Genomic DNA, 18,703 nt, shown 5'->3' with positions numbered 1-18,703 from the left:
CACAGGACAAGCGTGGCAGTGCCAGGGCTGCAGCTGAAGCTCACCTGTGCAGGAGAAGTCATCGACGCGCACGTAGCCCGCCACGCAGTCGCAGCGGTAGGAGCCAGGCAGGTTGACACAGACGGTGTTGGCGTGGCAGTAGTGCATCTTGGCAGCACACTCGTCAATGTCTGCAGGGGGAAACACCCAGGGAACTACAGTCAGACTCAGGGACATGCATAACGGGACACTGCAGAAAATCAAATGTGTATGCAATGCCAAAGGCGGTCTGTTTAAAGGCTAGCACTGAAAAACAAGGCAAAGTCAGTAAAAAATATTCCTTAAAATAGATTTAATGAATAAATACATTCTATAAAATCTAGAAATAGTAGATAAATCTATAAATATATAGATAATTATATAGATAACATAGAGATAATAGATTGCTAATAATTATATATAAGATAGATAATGATATAGATAATAGATTAATAATTATATAGAATACAGAGTATAGATAATATATAGAAAATATATAGATGATAGATAATATATAGATGTATATAGATGATAGATAATATATAGATGATATAAGATAATATAGATATATATAGATAATATTATCTATGATATCTATATGAATAATTATATATAGATATCTATAAATATAGATAATATATAGATAACATATAGATAATAGAGCTAATAATAATATACATAGATAAAATATAGATTGAATAATAATTATATATATACAGAGTATAGATAATATATAGACAATATATAGATGATAGATCATATATAGATATAGATAATATATAGATGATAAAGATAAATATATAGATAATATAGATATATCTATTGCTTATCTAATATATAATATATTATATAGAAAATCTATAATATATAGATAATTATATAGATAACATAAAGATTATAGATTGCTAATAATTATATATAAGATAGATAATAATATAGATAATAGATTAATAATTATATATAATACAGAGTATAGATAATATATAGACAATATATAGATGATATATAGATAAATATATAGATAATATATAGATAATATTTATCTATCGATTATCTAATATATCATATATATAATAATATAGATAAATCTATAAAAAATAGATAAATCTATAAATAATAGATTTAATAATTAAAAAAATAAATTTCAGCAAGAAAATTCCCTAAAACTCCTGTATCGTTAGTAATGTCTTCCTTGCCACTGCTCTTCATGAAACATTATTTCTTTTTTTGATTCTGGAAAAGTAAACAGTACATTTGGGGTTTTTTTTTTTTGTTAAAAACCAAAAACTGATGCAGTTTTCAAGCACATAAAATAGTGTCAAAGTGTGCAATACTGAAAGTGCTAACTCTGCAAGGCACAGTGACTCCTTGGAGCATGGGTTCAGCTGCAGTGCAGGTCAGATGTGCCACACAAGGTTTGCCAGGAGCAGATTCCACTGCCCAGTTGAACAGTGAATTCTCCACCCCTCCAGACTCACCCAAGTGCCCTGGCAGTGCCCTGGGCACACAACTGCTGCTGGAGTTACTGGCCAGGGCTCTCTGCCACCTCACATGTCACACAAGGAGAAGACTGAGCCAGTCACCTAAGCCCATTTTATGGTTTGCATCACGTCAAAGCAAAAAAAAAAAACATTAAGGAGCAAAATCTTGACCTCATGTCTCGGTTTAAACAATCTCTATTGCTGCAGCAAATCCAAAATCCAAAACTGCTTTCACAACAGTGACTCAAACCTTTCATTTACTTGCCTGTTTAAATATCTCAAAGCTCTGTCATATCGTAAACTGTAAAATCTTCTCCCTTCCCTTTCGACAAAACCAGATATTATCCTGAAAAATTTTATTTTTTTTCTCAGCAGGATAGATTTTCTGCTTAGCAGCGCAGATTTTACACGAAGTAATTCATGGTTTTCAAAATATTAATTCCAGTGTTGCTTATGTCCAACACAAAGAAAGATGAATCAGAGACATTTTTTCCTCCCTATTCCTTTCCTTTTGTTATTGATTGCTCACACTCTGGAAAGGAATCCATTGCCAGCACAGCTGAAGAACCTCCTCAGCTCGTGGAGTCCTCACCCCACGGTGCAGCCTCCTGCCACACCCCTCTGCACAGTGTCCCTTCTCCCTCCACACAGTGCTTATGGAAACAGCACCAAAACATCAGCATTCAGCCCCAGAATGAGGGGGAGGTTTCATTCTGCACATGCCGAGTTCTTGGTTACCTAAAATCAGGTATCTTGTTTAACCTTCCCGAAGTGAAGCAGCTGCAGTTGAGATGCACCCCCGTTTTCCAGGCTCTGAAAATGAAACACATGCCAGCTACACTCACACTTTCTACATTACAGACATCTGTCCAGCAGGAGCTACCAGCTAAATCTCTTCCTGCTGGCCAGCAAACAGCTGGCAGCAATTTCTGGCTGCTGCCAACTTGGGATGCATTAGAAACGATGGCCTGGAGGCAAAATACTTTGTATACCACTGCAAACACCTTAAACTACCTCCTTCTTGCCTTTCTGTTGTTTCAGTTGCAGTGCCACTTGATGAAATGAATTTTAAAAAGTCGGGAGCATCAATATATGAAAGATAAAAGCCAGGAAAAATCCTCCCACATGTCTTGTTATCACACCACTGAGTGCATGAGCCACTTGGGAAACTCTCAGGTGTTGACGTGTGTTCACACTGATCTGCTTGCAGACTATTTTTAATAGGCTTTTGGAGCGTAGCTTTGAGAAGTTTTGCTCTTGCATATCTAATAATTTTCTAGCATAAAAGGAAAAGGAATGAAAAAGAGGTCTGCAAAGAAAGCAAGAATGTCAAAACAGCAACCAATTCACCTGAAAATTAACCTTATGCACTACCCTTCAGCTCCTGCTCTCTCACTACACTTCTCTTTATTCCCCCAAGGGGAAGTGAGAGGATTAAAACTCTCAAAGGTGAAGGAATCTGAACTTAGATTCATTGCAAAAACGGCCCAGCTTGCTGCAACAAAAAATATGAGAATACCCTGAGATAAAAAGAAAATTCACAACCTATATGAAAATACTGCCATGAGAGAATATCTCAAAAGGAGACTAACAACTTCAAGTGATGACTTGACTATAAATAGAAGAATTGAGAAAATCTGGCACCAGGTCGCTGCAGAAGTTCCAGAGCCCAGGAAGAAAAAGCCTGAGCCCAACAAAGAAAGCAGAAGTTAAAACACAAAAAAGATCTGTCTCTTCAAACTTTGTTCATTTATTTAAATGTCTTTGCAATCTTTAGGGGTTGCATTTTCCATAAACCCTTTCAGCATTTCAGATTTTCTTTTACCTTTGCAGCATTAGCCTTCCACTAATACATGCATTATCTTTAGAGAGAACAATATCGAGAGGTCAAAACTGGCAACAGAATTTTTCTTATTAAAGCCTGTAGGGCAACACTAAATCTGCTGCTCTGGACCACAATGCTACAAATACTTGTGAAAGGTTAGGTATTCATCACAAAAAGCTTTGGGTTTTTACTCAATACTGTTAGAGTAAAACCCATAAAGCACACAGTGGTATCCATCAGCTCAGCTGTAATGGAGCTCAAATTGTGATTCATGTGTATGGATTGCTTGTCGCATTTGAAATATTAAAGCTCATCTTCTAGTGGTCTTTGGAGGTGACAAAAATACATGATTTATGCTTCTCTCCAAGCTGGTGAAGTAGTTTGTTTTTCTTTTAAAAAGGTATACTTATGGTCTTTGAAATGAGACTTGACACAGCATAATTATCACGCACACATCACCAGCTTCCACCTACATCCAGCAGAGACACTTGGGCTCCAGCTTCCAGCAGGGTCTGGTGTGCTAGAGGGTGGGCTGGCCTGGGAAGGGACTGGGACACCACTGTGAAACAGGGCTCACCATCAGTGCAGAGCTCTCCTTACACACCCTGTAGCTAATTAGCCATCTCCATGACTCTGCTGCAATAAACAGAGAACGTGAACTCATGGGCAATAATAGAAGAAAATGCCTGTCACTGGTTGTGCCAGGTGAATGTCACTGGTTGTGCCATTGCCCACTCAGCAATGCTGGGAGCACACTGGGACAATAAAACACAAGGACAGGATCTCAGAGGAGCTGCCTGCTCAGCACCTGACAGGCCAGCATCTCTCACCACCCAAGGAAACCAGCACCTCTCAGCACCAATACAAATGGTGTTCAACCATGGGAACCAAGGAAAGAGGTTTTCTCATCTGCAAATGTACTTTACAAACTGTCCAAGCCACTGAACTCTCTAATGCTTACTTCAGAATCCTATTACTACATATCTGTACTGTTTAAAGATAACAAGACACCAGATCTCAACCAGAGCATCTCTTTACTCTTTGTCCTCCCCAATGAATCACATCAAACCCAAGTAATTTGAGCTGTAAAGAAGGCACAATACCTATGGAATGGCAGTGGGAGTTTTGTTTGGACCTATTGTTTTGCAAACTGTTAGTTCTGCAATAACCATGAGGGAACAATTTTGAATCAAAGCACTCTCTGCCCCTGGAGTTGTACACCACTCTTTCCATGCACTTAACAATAATCCTTTACACATCACCCATTGTTTGGGGCTTCCTTTTCATTTCAACTACTGAAAGACAGTAACATACAAATCAAAACAAAATGAAACAAACTATGAAGTGTTCCAGAGCAGTAACAGATTATGCATTTTAGATTATGCATTTTTATCATAATCAATTATTCTATTTGCAGCTATCTCCCAGTTACTCACTTTCCAGTTGGGGACTATACCAAACAAAATTAGAATTTGCAGGAACTCTGTAGGGAAGCAAATGCAGAAAATCAAAAACAGGGGAAAAAAAAGCCCAGCTTTGCAGAAAGCTCTGATGTCTAATTCATGATTATTAATGTGGGGGAGGATTCCCCTCCCCTCTTTTTATTCCAGCCAGCACTATGCATTGACTTGGATGGTGTTAGACCCTGGTCTACATAACCAGGGTTTTTAAAAATGTGATCACCCTCAGGGTGCACAGAGCACCAGACACAGCAGTCAGCAGTTCCCCATGAGCTGGCAGCAGCTCAGCCTCCCCCCAGCTGCCTGAGTAAGAAGAGACTAATTACTGGCAGCCAATGTTTAGGCTAGCCTTAAAACTGTTTACCAGCTTCCTTGGTAGCAATTCATCTCCTCCAAGGCAGGGCAGCAGCACAACTCTGCCTTGGGGATGGAGCTGCTGCCCATTCAGAGGCAGGGAAAGAGCCCAGAAGAAGAGCAGATGAGCCAGAGAAAAATGTCCCTTTCAACAAGGCTGAGAAATATTACCCTAATGTCATGAAGTCACTAACTAGTGAAAAATGCATTCAAAAATTAGGGCTGGTGTAGCATCACCTGGGAATGCAAAGGCAATAAAATAATTATCAATATAATAACAGCAGGAAGCATTATCACTTTGACTTTTAGAGCATCATTAAAAGGGTGCAGCCTCTTCCTCTGCACACAGCAGAAAAGTGTTTTCCATTGATGTCCCTACTTTATGATCAGTGCAAGAGTATCAATATTCCAAATCTGCTTTCTGTCTATTTAACAGCTGCTCTAGGGATGGAAACTGTACAACTATCAGGTTAAACAACTAAACAAATAAATATTTTAAACCACAATTAATAGTCATACTTTCCAGTGCAGACCAGCCCCCAAAAAAGAAGGACAAAAATAAAAATTCAGGGGAAGGTTCCTGGTCTTTATTTCAACAATATTAAGCTTGAATACTTTCACCATTGACACTCAAGGAAGCAATTGATTATTCTCAAAAAGAGATGACAACATTTTGCTACCTGTTTCTCAGCTACAGTAGGAAACTGCCCGGGAATGTGCTTGTTTCCTAAAATCTGTCCTAGGGAAGCCCTGGATGCTAAAATATTGCCTGCAATACACAATCCCTACTCCATCCTTGTTATTGCTTACAATAATACACAAGCCATCAGCCTCCTTACTTGAGGTTATGATTTTTCTGCTGAAAAAATAAAAATTAAAAAAAACCCAACTGATTTGCATAGCCTAAATCTGCAATGATCTGACCAATTTCCTGACTCCCTGGAGTCAGAGAATTTCATCAATTGTCTTTTTTTGGTCATCATTCCTCAAAACAACTCAATCCTATCCTGAAAGGCAGCACTAAGCCCTTTAAAAAATCTTGCTGTTCAGACAGGCTAGCGTCCCTCAGCAAGAAGTTTTTTCCTTTTATTATGCTACTAAAATCTTCTCCTCTCTAAGGAAAACTGAAAATTTGCAGTTCCACTCTCCTTTGTGCTTTCCATCATTACACTGGCAAATTATGTGCACTGGTTTGGTGGGAGGGTCCCAAAGAACCTTGAGATCCCTTAGGATAAAACCAGTTTATTTAAATTGAAGCTCTCCTAAAAGATCATTTCAATCAGTTCAAAAGCTGCCATTGATGTGTTAATGTCAAAGAAAATAGAAGTAATGTGGTGTTGTTTTTAACATAAAGGAACTGTTTTCTTAACCCTAAGTACATTCATTTGATAAATACATTAATAGAACATGTTCACAGACTTCATACTTTTTTTTAAATGTTTTTAGCTATAGCTCTTAGGGATGGTTGATAACTTATTCATAAGGTATCTCTGACAGTTGCAAATAAGTTATTTTAAAAAATAAGCAGCCAGAATTCACATATGATAACACAGCTTAAGAGAATGCAGATTAAAAATAATCACAGAAAGCAGAATGAAACATTTGGGGAAACAGGTTTTGGCTAACAGCAGCAGCTCAGTCATTTGCTCCAACATGCCAAAGCAACTAGGAAAAACAAGTCAAAATTCTGCTTGTACTGCTGTAGCAGCTGCTGTGATGTTTAGAACTAAGTGAAGTTAAAAAAGATTGCTTTATCCGGGATTACTCAAGCCTTTTAATTTTTTCCTTCTAATTACTCTTTGAAACTATATTGATATTTCTATTTAGAATGCACAGCAGCAGAACAGCCTTCTGAGGAGTGTGCCTGAGTGGGTGGAAGGATTTTTCCTTAAAGACACTGCTGGATTTGCTCTTCCCTTCTGTGGTTTAGGAGAGACCATGTAAGAAGCAAGCCACATCTCATTCTGGGAGTCTGCCTGGCCAGCAGGATTCAGGACTTCCACCCAAGGCAGTGCCACCTTCCCTGCTCTCCAGACTCCATCGAGGCAGATCAGTGCCTCTGAGGACACTGCTGGGAGGGATTCTTGGATTCTGAGGGACATCCATTGCATCCTCTCATGGACATTATGGCAGACAGGTTCTTTGACACCCCCAGGTATTTGAAAATACTCAGGAATACCAGCAGCTACTTAAAGTAAGAATTTTGTGTTTCAGGGAAATGACCTGGTGTCCTTCAGAAAGAAAAAAAAAATAAAAATTAAAAAGAAAAAGACAATGATGACTGCTGCCTCTTGAACTGTATAAAGTGCTCTGAAAAGAGCAAGATGTAAATGACTGGTAGCCTGGGAGAAATACTGGGAAACTGCTTCATTCTGAGCCTTCAAACTGACAGAGGGCGGGTTTAGATTAGACATGGGGAAGAAATTCTTTCATGGGAGGGTGGTGAGGCAAGAGCAGCATGCCCAGAGCACTCATGGTGTCCCATCCCTGGAGGTGTTCCAGTGCAAGGAGTCCTTTCCCATGGCAGGGGGTTGGAAATTGGTGCTCTGTGAGGCCCCTTCCAACTCCAACCATTCTGTGACCCTTTGCAACTTCTGCTGATCACAACCAGAGCACTTGAACTAAAGTGGAGGCAATCCCATGGAATCCCACTGGGGCTGGTGGGTGCCTGAACTTTGCAGGAGCAAGCCTGCAGCAGGAGAAGCTGTTTGATCTTTGTAGAGTCATAACCAGGAGATTTCAGGGGTTCCAGAGCTCTGGCTGGATCCCCCAAGAACAGCATTTATCATAACTGGGCTCTCTCTACCCACAGTCAGAGCCACAGCCTGGCAATATTGCCAAGGACTCTGCAGCAGGTAACAGCTAAATTCAGTGAAAAGTAAAAGAGAAGCTCACAAAAAGAATGCCATTCAAATAGAATGTATTTTGAAAGCTTCTCTTATTAAAATATTCAATTAGAAATAAACCTGTGTAGCTGTAAATCTCATAATGATGTTAGGGTTTTTTTTTCCCCCATACATATTTTATCTTAAAAACAGCTCAAAAATTGCTGTTCTTTTTATTATTTTTATGAAAGATGTTGTGTTCAATATTTCATATTGTAAATGCTTTCATCCATCAGCCATACTTTTTTAAAGTTAGTAAATAATCATACTTGGACACGTTATCTTTTTCAGAAGAGAACTTTTCTTAAGGCTACTCCGCAAGTGTTAATTCAGGAATAAATAAACATTGCTGCAGATGTGATAAGGAAAATGTTGGTGTTCCTAAGCTCCATCCTTGTAGATATAATAAATGCTTGCACAGGCATTGCGACATGTAGCCAATAAAGAAAATATTGCTTAAATTCACCATAATAATCATGCTTGGCAGTGCAACAGAAATTAAACAGTACAGAAAACATCAAAAACCACTGGCTTTTCCTGTCCTCCCTCAGGTATGGTGTCTATTTTTTCCAGAAAGCAGGAGATGCTTGGGGAATCTCCTACCTGCTGAGGAGAAGATAGCAGGGAAAAAAAGGCTTATTACACAAATTCCTTCCCCCCAAGATGGTTTATTAAGGCAAACAGTAAATGGTGAGCCATCCTGTCACCCTCTGCCAGCACAGCACATCTCTGGGCAGCTGCAAGCTCTGAGGTTTGCCATCAGCACTTGGACACTTCTCCACCAGCCCCTGGTGAGACCTGGAGGGATGACAGGGTCTGATCTGAGCCTGTTCCCCCACAAACCCATGCAGAACAAATATGTCAATATCTGGCAAGCCCCTTCCCTTACACCAGTGTGCTCACCAGTGCAGCACAGTTTGCTTCCCTGGGACACAGAGGCACCTAATTGCTTTCCCCTGGCTGGAAACCAGGATGGAAACTCACCAAATTACCACAGGGAAACAAGTGGGAAGAGTTAGATATCATAAATCCAACTGGACTACTCTCCCTCAGTAGTGCTCTCCCTTAGTACAGCTCTTCCACCCATTTTTCTTCTTCAAAGGCTCTTCATGCACAAGAACTCATTCTAAATTCTAAATCTAACTACTTCAGGCTTAGCTGTAAGAGTCACCATTACCTAAGTCTACTACAAATAAAAGGTTATGCTGCTACTGCTCACAAATATATTACTGCCCATTAGAAAACAAAGCAAAATAATCACCTCATTCTCAGGAAAATAGCTCTGTTCCTACTTTACTACATAAAAGCCAGGCTTGCTTTGGCTTTGATTTCACTTTTGAAAGAAACTCCTGGATCTCAGCAAGCACTGATGAAATAAATTCTGCTATCCAAAAAGGAATGCAAGAGCTCTGTACCAGATTCTCCTCCTTATTTATTGTTATTGTTTAATCTTTCCAAACACTCTGAGGAGATACCAGTGGATGTTTACACAGAGGGAGGGTGGAAGGGAAGAGGTGAGGGTTTGGTTTTTTCCTAATCTTCCATTTAGCTGTATTAGCCACGCAGTACAGTACATTGGAATAACTCTATCCATTTCCATTCAGCTCATAGCTTACCTTTTCAACCCCCTCTATCTGATTTTACTAATGGCTGGGGCTGAACAATGGATTATTATATCAAAATGAGCAATCCTTTCTTCGTGCCATTATACTGAGAGCAATTATTTGAAATATCTCATTCCCTCAGCACGTGTCCTGTGCCACCATCCACCATTTTTCTTTCACTCTCTGTTTTTTGCCCAATACTCTCACCCAGTTTTTCTCCTTCTATATTCATCCTGCCATATTGACTGGCTTACTCTTTCAAATCCACACAGATGCTATCTTCAAGTGATAAATTGTAGAAGGCTGCCCATGTAATTGATCTAGAATCCCTGTGCCCACAGCAACATTTTATTGTGGCATTTTGAAGGATGCTGTAGCCCTCTGAAAAATTAAATGCTTATGAAAACTGTATGGGGCTTTTTTAGGGTGGTGTCTTTATCATGCTTGAAAAAACCTACAGCCCCTGGACAACTACTAGCCTGGTATTTTATAATGACTTCAGCATATATTGTTTTAATAAATGAGACAGATAATATCTTGGCAGCAAAAATCATATCAAATTAATACTCCACAATTTTGCACTGAAGTAATTTTTTCACTCAAGGACTATTTGTGCAGCACACAGGCTACAGAACATTATTGTCCCATGCTGCCAAACACCAACTGTGCCCTATCTTCTCTATTTATGGCCTTCATTTTCCTAACTATTCTCTTAACATCTTTTCAGCAATTCATTAATCAGCTGTTCCCATCACATCCTGTTTCCCTATCCAGCTCTGCTGAAAAATCCATGAGGAAGCACTGAAGTGGCAGACTCATCACCATTGCTGAGCTGGCAGCACTGCCTGCTCACTGCCACATCATTCAAACCAGGTGGTTCCACATGATAGAGGATTTACTGGTTTTATTTTCAGGGCTCCAGATTATTCCCTGTTAATCATGTTCCACAGAGGATAAAGACTAATATCACATTCAGATAAGGAAATTATGGATCATTGCAAATGATTTCTTTCCCAGGATCCCTCAGAGCCATGCTAAACACATTTTAGTGTTCCACATCCTTGCTATGCAATCTAGTGTTATTGTCTGTGCCCTTTTAAATTTAATTTCATCTCTAATGTAAAAATAAACAAGGAAACATCAGCAGAATAAAACCACCTAATTTTAGATATTATAAATATTTTTCCCTATAAACACAATCTTAATTGACATAACTGAAAAGTGCAAGATGGATCTCTCATCAGCAAATATGATAATCAGGTGTGATTTATAGCACCAGTTACTAAAGGAGGCATTTCTGGTTTGGAGATTGCAACAGTGTGCTTAGGCACAACCTGAGGTGAAACAAGAAAGAGGAACAGTAAGAGGGGGTGGGGGGAATCCAACAGCTGATCATAAAAATATTCTTTACCTGAAACCTAAAGCCCTGCCTCAACACTTAGGATAAATTTTATTTTAATTGCTTTGCTTTTGGCTGTGAAATTGAACTGATGATTTAATGCTTTCCCCTTTGATAACATAGTCACATGCTTAGCTGCAGTTAAAAAGAGAAGAAATTGGAACACTCACGTCCTTAATATTTCATTTTTAGTAACTCTTCATCTAAATTACCACAGAGCCCATCATCATAGGGTGTTTTACAATCTATGTTTTAGGTGCATTTCCTTTCTCAGTGTCAGCTGCTGAGGAATACATTCACAGATTCCCTTGAGCTTCACCAAGGGAACTCAAGTGCTCAGAGCACCAGGAAAAGCTGGAGCAGAGAGGTGCAGAGCCAGTCCTTGCCAGCCAGGAAAGCCAACTGGGAGGGATGTGCAGCCTCCTCCATGCTTCAATGGGACACCTTGAAGGGGCACCTGCCCTCCTGCAAACAAGCTGCCTGAGCTTTCCAGAGGCAGGGTTGAATTTGTAGAACCCAGCACAGCTTTGGGAGTAGAGGCTGGGAACAGAGGCAGCATGATGTTGCTGACTGTGACAGTGAATTACTATTTTACTGCCAGCTTCATTACATAAATTTCAGAGCATGTTATCAGCAGTAAGACCCAATTCCAGCATGGCCACTGCTGGCTTTCACCAGTTCTTCCAAAACCCAGCAAAATTCTCTGTGAAATACAGGACTGCAGGGCAGTGACAAAGATATACTTGAACATAGGTTAAAGTCATCCTTGTGAAAGTTAGCAGAAAGCCCCAAAATGAAAAATTAATTGTTGAAAACCCAGAAATGGGCTTTGAATCAACCTACTGAATAGTCTCTGTGTGTGTACTTATTTGTACACTGCAGAGGAAGGTGAATCAACAGAGATCTCACCCTGAATGAAGAGAATGAAAAGGAGGGTTGAATGAGCATTACTGAGTCCAACTGCTGTGTTCTGACTCAAATTTTTATGCTAGATTAAACTTTATTTAATAGCAAAATAGTAATTCTTAAATTGCTGCTGATGAAACCTCCATGTATTTCATCTCTTCAGAGAACTATAATGAAAACCATGTGAGCTTCCATTATCAATATAAAGATGGAAACTTCCATAGACATCTAATGCATTTTCACCTTCTTGATTAAGAAGCAAATTCCAGCCTGATTTCATTGGTAATTCTACATTAGCTGTAAATAAATGATAAAAAAATAAAGACAGCAAAACTAGACAAGCTGTGGATAGAAAGTCAATACCAAAATCAATGCAAAACATCCTCACCCCAATGGTTTCCAATGCTTTCACCTCCCTCCACATGTATTTATTTCAAGCTATTGTTCACTTTTTATGAACAGCAATGTAACCTCATCACATTGTGGCACACAGCATGAGGTCACTCACAGAGTAAATCCAGACAGGAGGCTATGAAAGCACATTCCTACTGCCAGAGACTCTGAAAAACATGAAGTGATAATTGTCAAAGCAAACCTACTCCACGTGGATTTCATGAGATTATGTAATAAAGACCATACTTTGAAGAGTCCCTGAGATTTTTCCTGCACCAAAGTTCTCATTTTTGTAAATGAAAAAGGCACAAATATATAGAATACAAATCTCCCATCAATGCAAATCAATGGCTATACCAATATAAAATGGGAAATATTAATTTGTAGCCGCCAAGTGCAGAGAAAGCTAGCAGGCACTGGAGGGACCTGGTCCCCAACACACCCAGTTGCTGCAGAGTACTACATGAAGTTTAAATCCCAGACAAAAATGTGTTTTAAAAAGAAATTAACACTTCTTACTTTAGTGCATTAAGGCACACTGTTCCACTAACCTGTGCTCTGTGCACCTGCCCCTATCCTGAATATCCTTTGCTTTCCTGCAAAGCAGCAGCAAAAGAATCACCTCCAGAAAGGTAGTGACCATGGAAACCTCCACTTTACCCACAAGAGGAATAAGAGCACCTCCAGGATTGCTGCAAACAGCAGTGAAGGGAGAAGCCACTGCCTGTATTTCCCTCCTTATGATGCCTGCCCTTTGATGGAAAGCAAAGGAAGCACCTCAGAAAGGTTCAGAGTAACAATGCTGACAAAATAAAAGACATTTCCTTAATGGTGGGAACAAGAAGAGATGAAACTGAGCTTAAGAGGGAAATAAGGGCTTAGATATTAACATACATATACATGTTAGAGAACAGCATGGTCAGGCTAGAGCTCCTGCTGATGTGGTCTAAGACCAGGCCAAGATGACTGCAAAAGTGAAAGGAGAAAAGCACAAAACATTACATTTCCATAGCAGTGAAAACTCTTGTGTTGTTGCCGTCATATTGTGGAGCTCTCACAGCTTCTCAGTGATTTCTCATGGGCAGCTCCTCACAGCACTGACTCCTTCTTCACAGCCAACAAACTCCAGCTCTCTTCACAGCACAGTTAACAACTCCATCTCTCTCCTCACCCAGCTAACCCACTCTTTTGTAGAATCTTCTTACTGGACACAGCTGTGGCCTGTTAAGGGCAGCCCTGTTCCTCATTTTTGGTGATTAGCACAGCTGCAGCTCCTCAGGTGTGAGACTGCCTTCTGCACTATCTTTATTTCCTTACATTCTATCCCTCCACATTGTATCACATTCCAAAGGTGGTCATCCTTCTCAAAACACAAAGTTAGAACAGCTCCTTCTGCTGAGAAAATACAGAAAGAGAGTTTCAGAATGTATGCCATTGTCACATGGACTGAATGCCTTTGTCCAGAAAACAAACCCGCACTTCACTGTACTGAGTTTGCAGGGCAAGGTTTTGGTAGCAGGGGGTGCCCTCAGACAAGATGCCAGGAGCAGCCCCCATGTTCCATGGAGCCAAGGCCTGCCAGCTCCAGGACAGACCCAGCACTGACCAAAGCTGAGCCCATCACCAACACCAGCAGCACCTCTGGGAGAGCATCCTCAGGGAAGGGTAAAAAACCTTGCACAGGAGCAGCTGGCAGAGAGGATTGAGAACATGAGGGGAACAGCCCTGCAGACACCCAGGTCAGGGCAGAGGAGGGGCAGGAGCTGCTCCAGGTACCAGAGCTGAGATTCCCCTGCAGCCCCTGGGGAGGCAGCTGTGTCCCTGCAGCCCAGGGAGGGCACAGGGATGCCCAGATCCACCTTCAGCCCAGGGAGGGCACAGGGATGCCCAGATCCACCTGCAGCCCAGGGAGGGCACAGGGATGCCCAGATCCACCTGCAGCCCCAGGGAGGGCACAGGGATGCCCAGATCCACCTGCAGCCCATGGAGGGCACAGGGATGCCCAGATTCACCTGCAGCCCAGGGAGGGCACAGGGATGCCCAGATCCACCTGCAGCCCAGGGAGGGCACAGGGATGCCCAGATCCACCTTCAGCCCATGGAAGAGACTCACATGAGAAGATGTGGATACACCCTGAAGGAATCTGTGACCTTATGGACAGCCAGGAATGGGGCAGGCTCCTGCTGGGACCTGTCCCCCCATGGAAAGGAGCCCACACTGGAGCAAGTTTGGTGGCAGGACTTGTGACCCCACACTGAAGCAGCTCCCAAGGAACTGGAGCCCATGGAAGGACCCACATTGGAAGGGCTCACAAAGGACTTTTCTCCTGCAGAAAGGGCCCCATGCTGGAGCAGGGGAGGAAAGAATGGCAGAAAAAGGTGTTATAGATTCACCATAACTCCCATTCCACATCCTCCTCTACTGCCTGGGGCAAGGAGGTAGAAGAATCAGGAGCAAAGTTCAGACTGGGAAGGGGGAGGATGGAGAGATTTAAATTGGTTCTTATTTTTTATTATCCTCCTCTGATTTGATTGGCAGTAAATTAAATTTATTTCCTCAAGTCGTGTCTGTCGTGCCTATGATGTTAATTGCTGAGTGATATCTCCCTGTCCTTATCTTGACCCACGAGCCTTTTGTTATATTTTCTCTACTATGTTGTTGAAGAAGGGAGTGATAAAGCAGTTTGGCAGTCACCTGGTAGGTAGCCAAGGTCAACCCACTTAATTTACTTATTGTACAATAAGAATTTTATTTCCTTTAGCATTAAAAAAAAAGTAATTTCATCACCATGTTTGTTATGTCTTATGCACTAAAAAAATGAAGAATCAGAGACACATTTATTAGGTAAGGCAAAATCAAGATTTTTTCAAGTTTCCACTCCACTTAAGCCCTTAAGAATGGTGCTATTAACTGTCATTGAACAGCTGATAGATGCAATTTTAATTAATTAGGCATTGTTTTTCATTAAGGTGAGTGAAACCTTTTGAGTCATAAACCCATCATTTAACACATCTTTTTTCTGAGTCAATTCACTTGACATTCTATGAAATCAAAGGAAAGGAGTGACTTCTACCTAGACTGCATTCCTGTTTCTGGGTATAATAAATGTCAAGAAAGAATCAGCAATTCACAATAACAAGACTTGTACACAGAGCACACGCTGCTTTCTCACAAAGCACTGATATTCAAGATTTGAAAAGACTTTTTTTAAAAAAGTCATGCACCTTCTTGCAATAAAGATCAGCTTCTCATCCTCCTGTAGGGCTCTCACAAACCCAAATAAAAAAAGAAGTGAAATAATCCACTGACACAATAGACTGACCAGCTTAACAAAGCTGAATATGTGCATATATGTATTTTCTCTTTAACAGTTTCTATTTACCTTCCAGTTTTTCACAGATCTTAACAACTTTGTTCCATAGTTCCTCCCTCTTATTATCCTGACAGCCCTAAACACCTCTTTTGTCTGGTCCACAGCCCTGAATGCACAAAAAGTTCCTCTTTGCTCATGCACAGATCTGCAGACACGTTCAGCCCATCCATTCAACCAACCTCTACTTATCTAACTTCTGTTCTTGCCTCATAAATCAGTTTCTACAAGCTGTTCATCATTTTTAGAGTGCTTTCTGAATAGCTTTCTATTTATTAATTTTACATTTTCTAACCCAATGTGTCACATGCTCTGAACCCTGCTTCTGAATCATCACAAAGATTTTTGAAGGGTAAAATCATATGCTGCTTTGACCTTGTTAAACTATCCCAGAACTGTTAAAACAGTTTTAGAGAAAGAATGAAAGAAAAAAAAAACTATAGAGTGGAATGGCACTCAATGGTAGACCTAGACTTTATGGCCCTAGGTAGACCTAAAAGTAACTCAATGGCAGTGAAATCACTTCCCAAACAAAAGAAGACTGATATAAATTTCTTATTAACACAATTACAATGGACTATTCTAGGTTATACAAATCTTCTTGATGTTTTCCAATAGGTACCAGATTCTTGTATTTTGATAAATCCCCCATAAATGTGCTATTACTTAAAATAAAAGGAAGACACATCATCATGGATGATGGCTACAGGATATTTTCCTTGGCTTAAGGACAAGACCCAGCTCATGAGGTGCACTAGAAGACCTGCACACCCAATTTTCAGCTGATAAAAACCCAAATATTTGACATCCATACTGTTTCAAAAACTGGTATTCATGCACGTATCCATACACAAAAATTCAAAATAAATTAAAACAGCCCCTAGTTGTCCCATGCAGACCCAGAAGGGGCTCATGTTCCCTGAGCATGTGTTTATCCTGCTTATTCAGGAGTCAGGAACAAAAGACAGGCACTAACACAAGGGAGATCAAAATTCAAAAGCATCCAACTTCATTCAGTCACAAGCAGTTCTTAAGCCTTGACTGGTAAATACCCAAAGCTTATCCAGGGTATTATTATCCATATGCTAAAATCTGTATTTGGTTCTATGTTAGAAAATGAGTCTGTTATAATATCACATATTAAAACATCTTATTAACCATGTTATTGATGTAATAACAAAATATTTTAATCATAATTCAAATATCTAATAACATGAACAGCTTGTTTCCGAGGTGACCAAAGTGAATCATACTTCTTACCAAATTTCCCTTAGGTATAGCCAGCTTATTACCACTTTGAAAAAAATATTTTTTTTTCTCCTCCTGACAGCATCTCTCACTAGCTGTTCTCTGCTGTCAGTGCTGCAATTCATCAATGTTGCTTTTAATCTGCCATTTTATCTGGTGTCTGTGTAAATAAATACTGATCACTGATGTCTTACAGCCCACCCAAAAGGCCCAGACATCTTGAAGACATAAAGGAATTGATGGTTTGACAATATCTTGATGCAAGCTGTTGTACAATATGAAGAAATATGTATTTTGGCTTGAAAGAATAGTCTCTCTGACTATTCTGCTGGACTTCTGAATTAACCATACACCACAGAAGACATTTGTTAACTCAAAAGCACTTTTGGACAGATATCATTTTCTTAGCAGAGGTAACTGTAAGCAGTTTTGTGTCTGAAAGTAAGAAAAGTAGAGAGCAAAGCAATGAAGCCTGCCATGACCAGGGGCACACACAAGGCTGCAGAACAAAGCCATGATGTTCTCTGGAGAGAGCCAGGCTCTTCAGCTTGGCATCCTCCACCCAGCTGGACTGGGACATCCATCCAAATAGAGATGTTAGGTCAGCACTGCACCTGAACAACTCCCCTGCAATGTACTACACCCACAAAGGCAAGCCAAGATGTGCACAGTCTGGGGTTTGACATCTTAGTTATACCATTAAATATAAAATCATCTCATTGCATCATTAAAGAGAAAAGCTGCACAGTTAAAAACTATTTGCTTCACTCCTATGAGCCTCCTGTTTGCCCCAGCCATCAAAGACACAGCAAAAACCAAAGGAAGAAAAGAGAAAGGGTAATAACAAACCCACCAGCCAGCATTCCCACCATGAATAAATGAAGCCCTGCCAGCCTGCCTGCCCTTGCAGCAGTGTCACTCACACCAGCAGAGCCCTCCCAGACATGGATTTGACAGGGTGCAACACGTGGTGACCAGCTGAATCCCAGCTTGGCTGGGATGTTCTGCCCAGCCTGAAAGGAGAGGAGTTGCATGGCCACATCTGCCCTTTCTCCTTTCTCACCTCATCAGCCACATCCCTAAATTCCATCAGCACTGAAGAGCCCTGGGGCCATGATGGCAGGAGGCTGCAGTCCCATCAGATTCCTTTGGAAACCACCAGGAACAGCCCAACAAATCATGGTGCCTCAGACAACTGAGGAGAAAATTAGGCTAACTCCTTCCAAACTTGGGAGAGAGAAAAGGCAACCCACACATATGTTGCATTCACATTTTTTTGGAAAAATCCCTTTGCCCAGGATTTTTCTCCTGGGAAGCTGAGAAGCCTCAGAGAAAAGGAAAACAATTCTTATCTCATTTGCTTCTCCTGTGTTTTGCTCATGTGGAATGTGTTTGGAGATTGTTCACCCACAGGTGATTGTTCCATTGCATTCTGCTGGGAGTTGTTTTCACTCTTTGGCCAACCAGGGCCAAGCTGTGTCAGGACTCTGGAAAGAGTCACCAGTTTTCATAATTATCTTTTCAGCCTTCTCTAAGTGTCCTTTCTGTATTCTTTAGTATAGTTTAGTATAGCATTCTTTAATATAATATAGTACCATAAAATAATAATTTAGCCTTCTGAGAGCATGGAGTTCCAGCCTTCCTTCTTTCATTGGGGCACCCTGCAAATACAATACACATGGAATCAAAGATCTGCTTGGGAATTCAGTCTAAGTCTCCCCTGATGTCTGACAAGAGCCCAGACCATCACTATGGACTGT

The 18,703-nt window shown here is 40.6% G+C and overlaps 1 protein-coding gene across 1 annotated transcript in view; it reads right to left on the bottom strand.

Moving 5' to 3' along the window:
* Positions 1–18,703, bottom strand: part of NELL1 (neural EGFL like 1) — a 299,917-nt gene that overhangs the window by 152,963 nt on the left and 128,251 nt on the right. Inside the window, exon 13 of the mRNA XM_050975915.1 lies at positions 45–170. Within this exon, the coding sequence (XP_050831872.1) occupies positions 45–170 (126 nt within the window). The remainder of the gene's footprint in view (positions 1–44; positions 171–18,703) is intronic.

This window comes from Serinus canaria, chromosome 5, assembly GCF_022539315.1.
Source record: "Serinus canaria isolate serCan28SL12 chromosome 5, serCan2020, whole genome shotgun sequence".
NCBI classification, from domain to species: domain Eukaryota; kingdom Metazoa; phylum Chordata; class Aves; order Passeriformes; family Fringillidae; genus Serinus; species Serinus canaria.
Note: the sequence above shows the minus strand (reverse complement) of the source record. Positions and strands in the feature narration are given on the sequence as shown.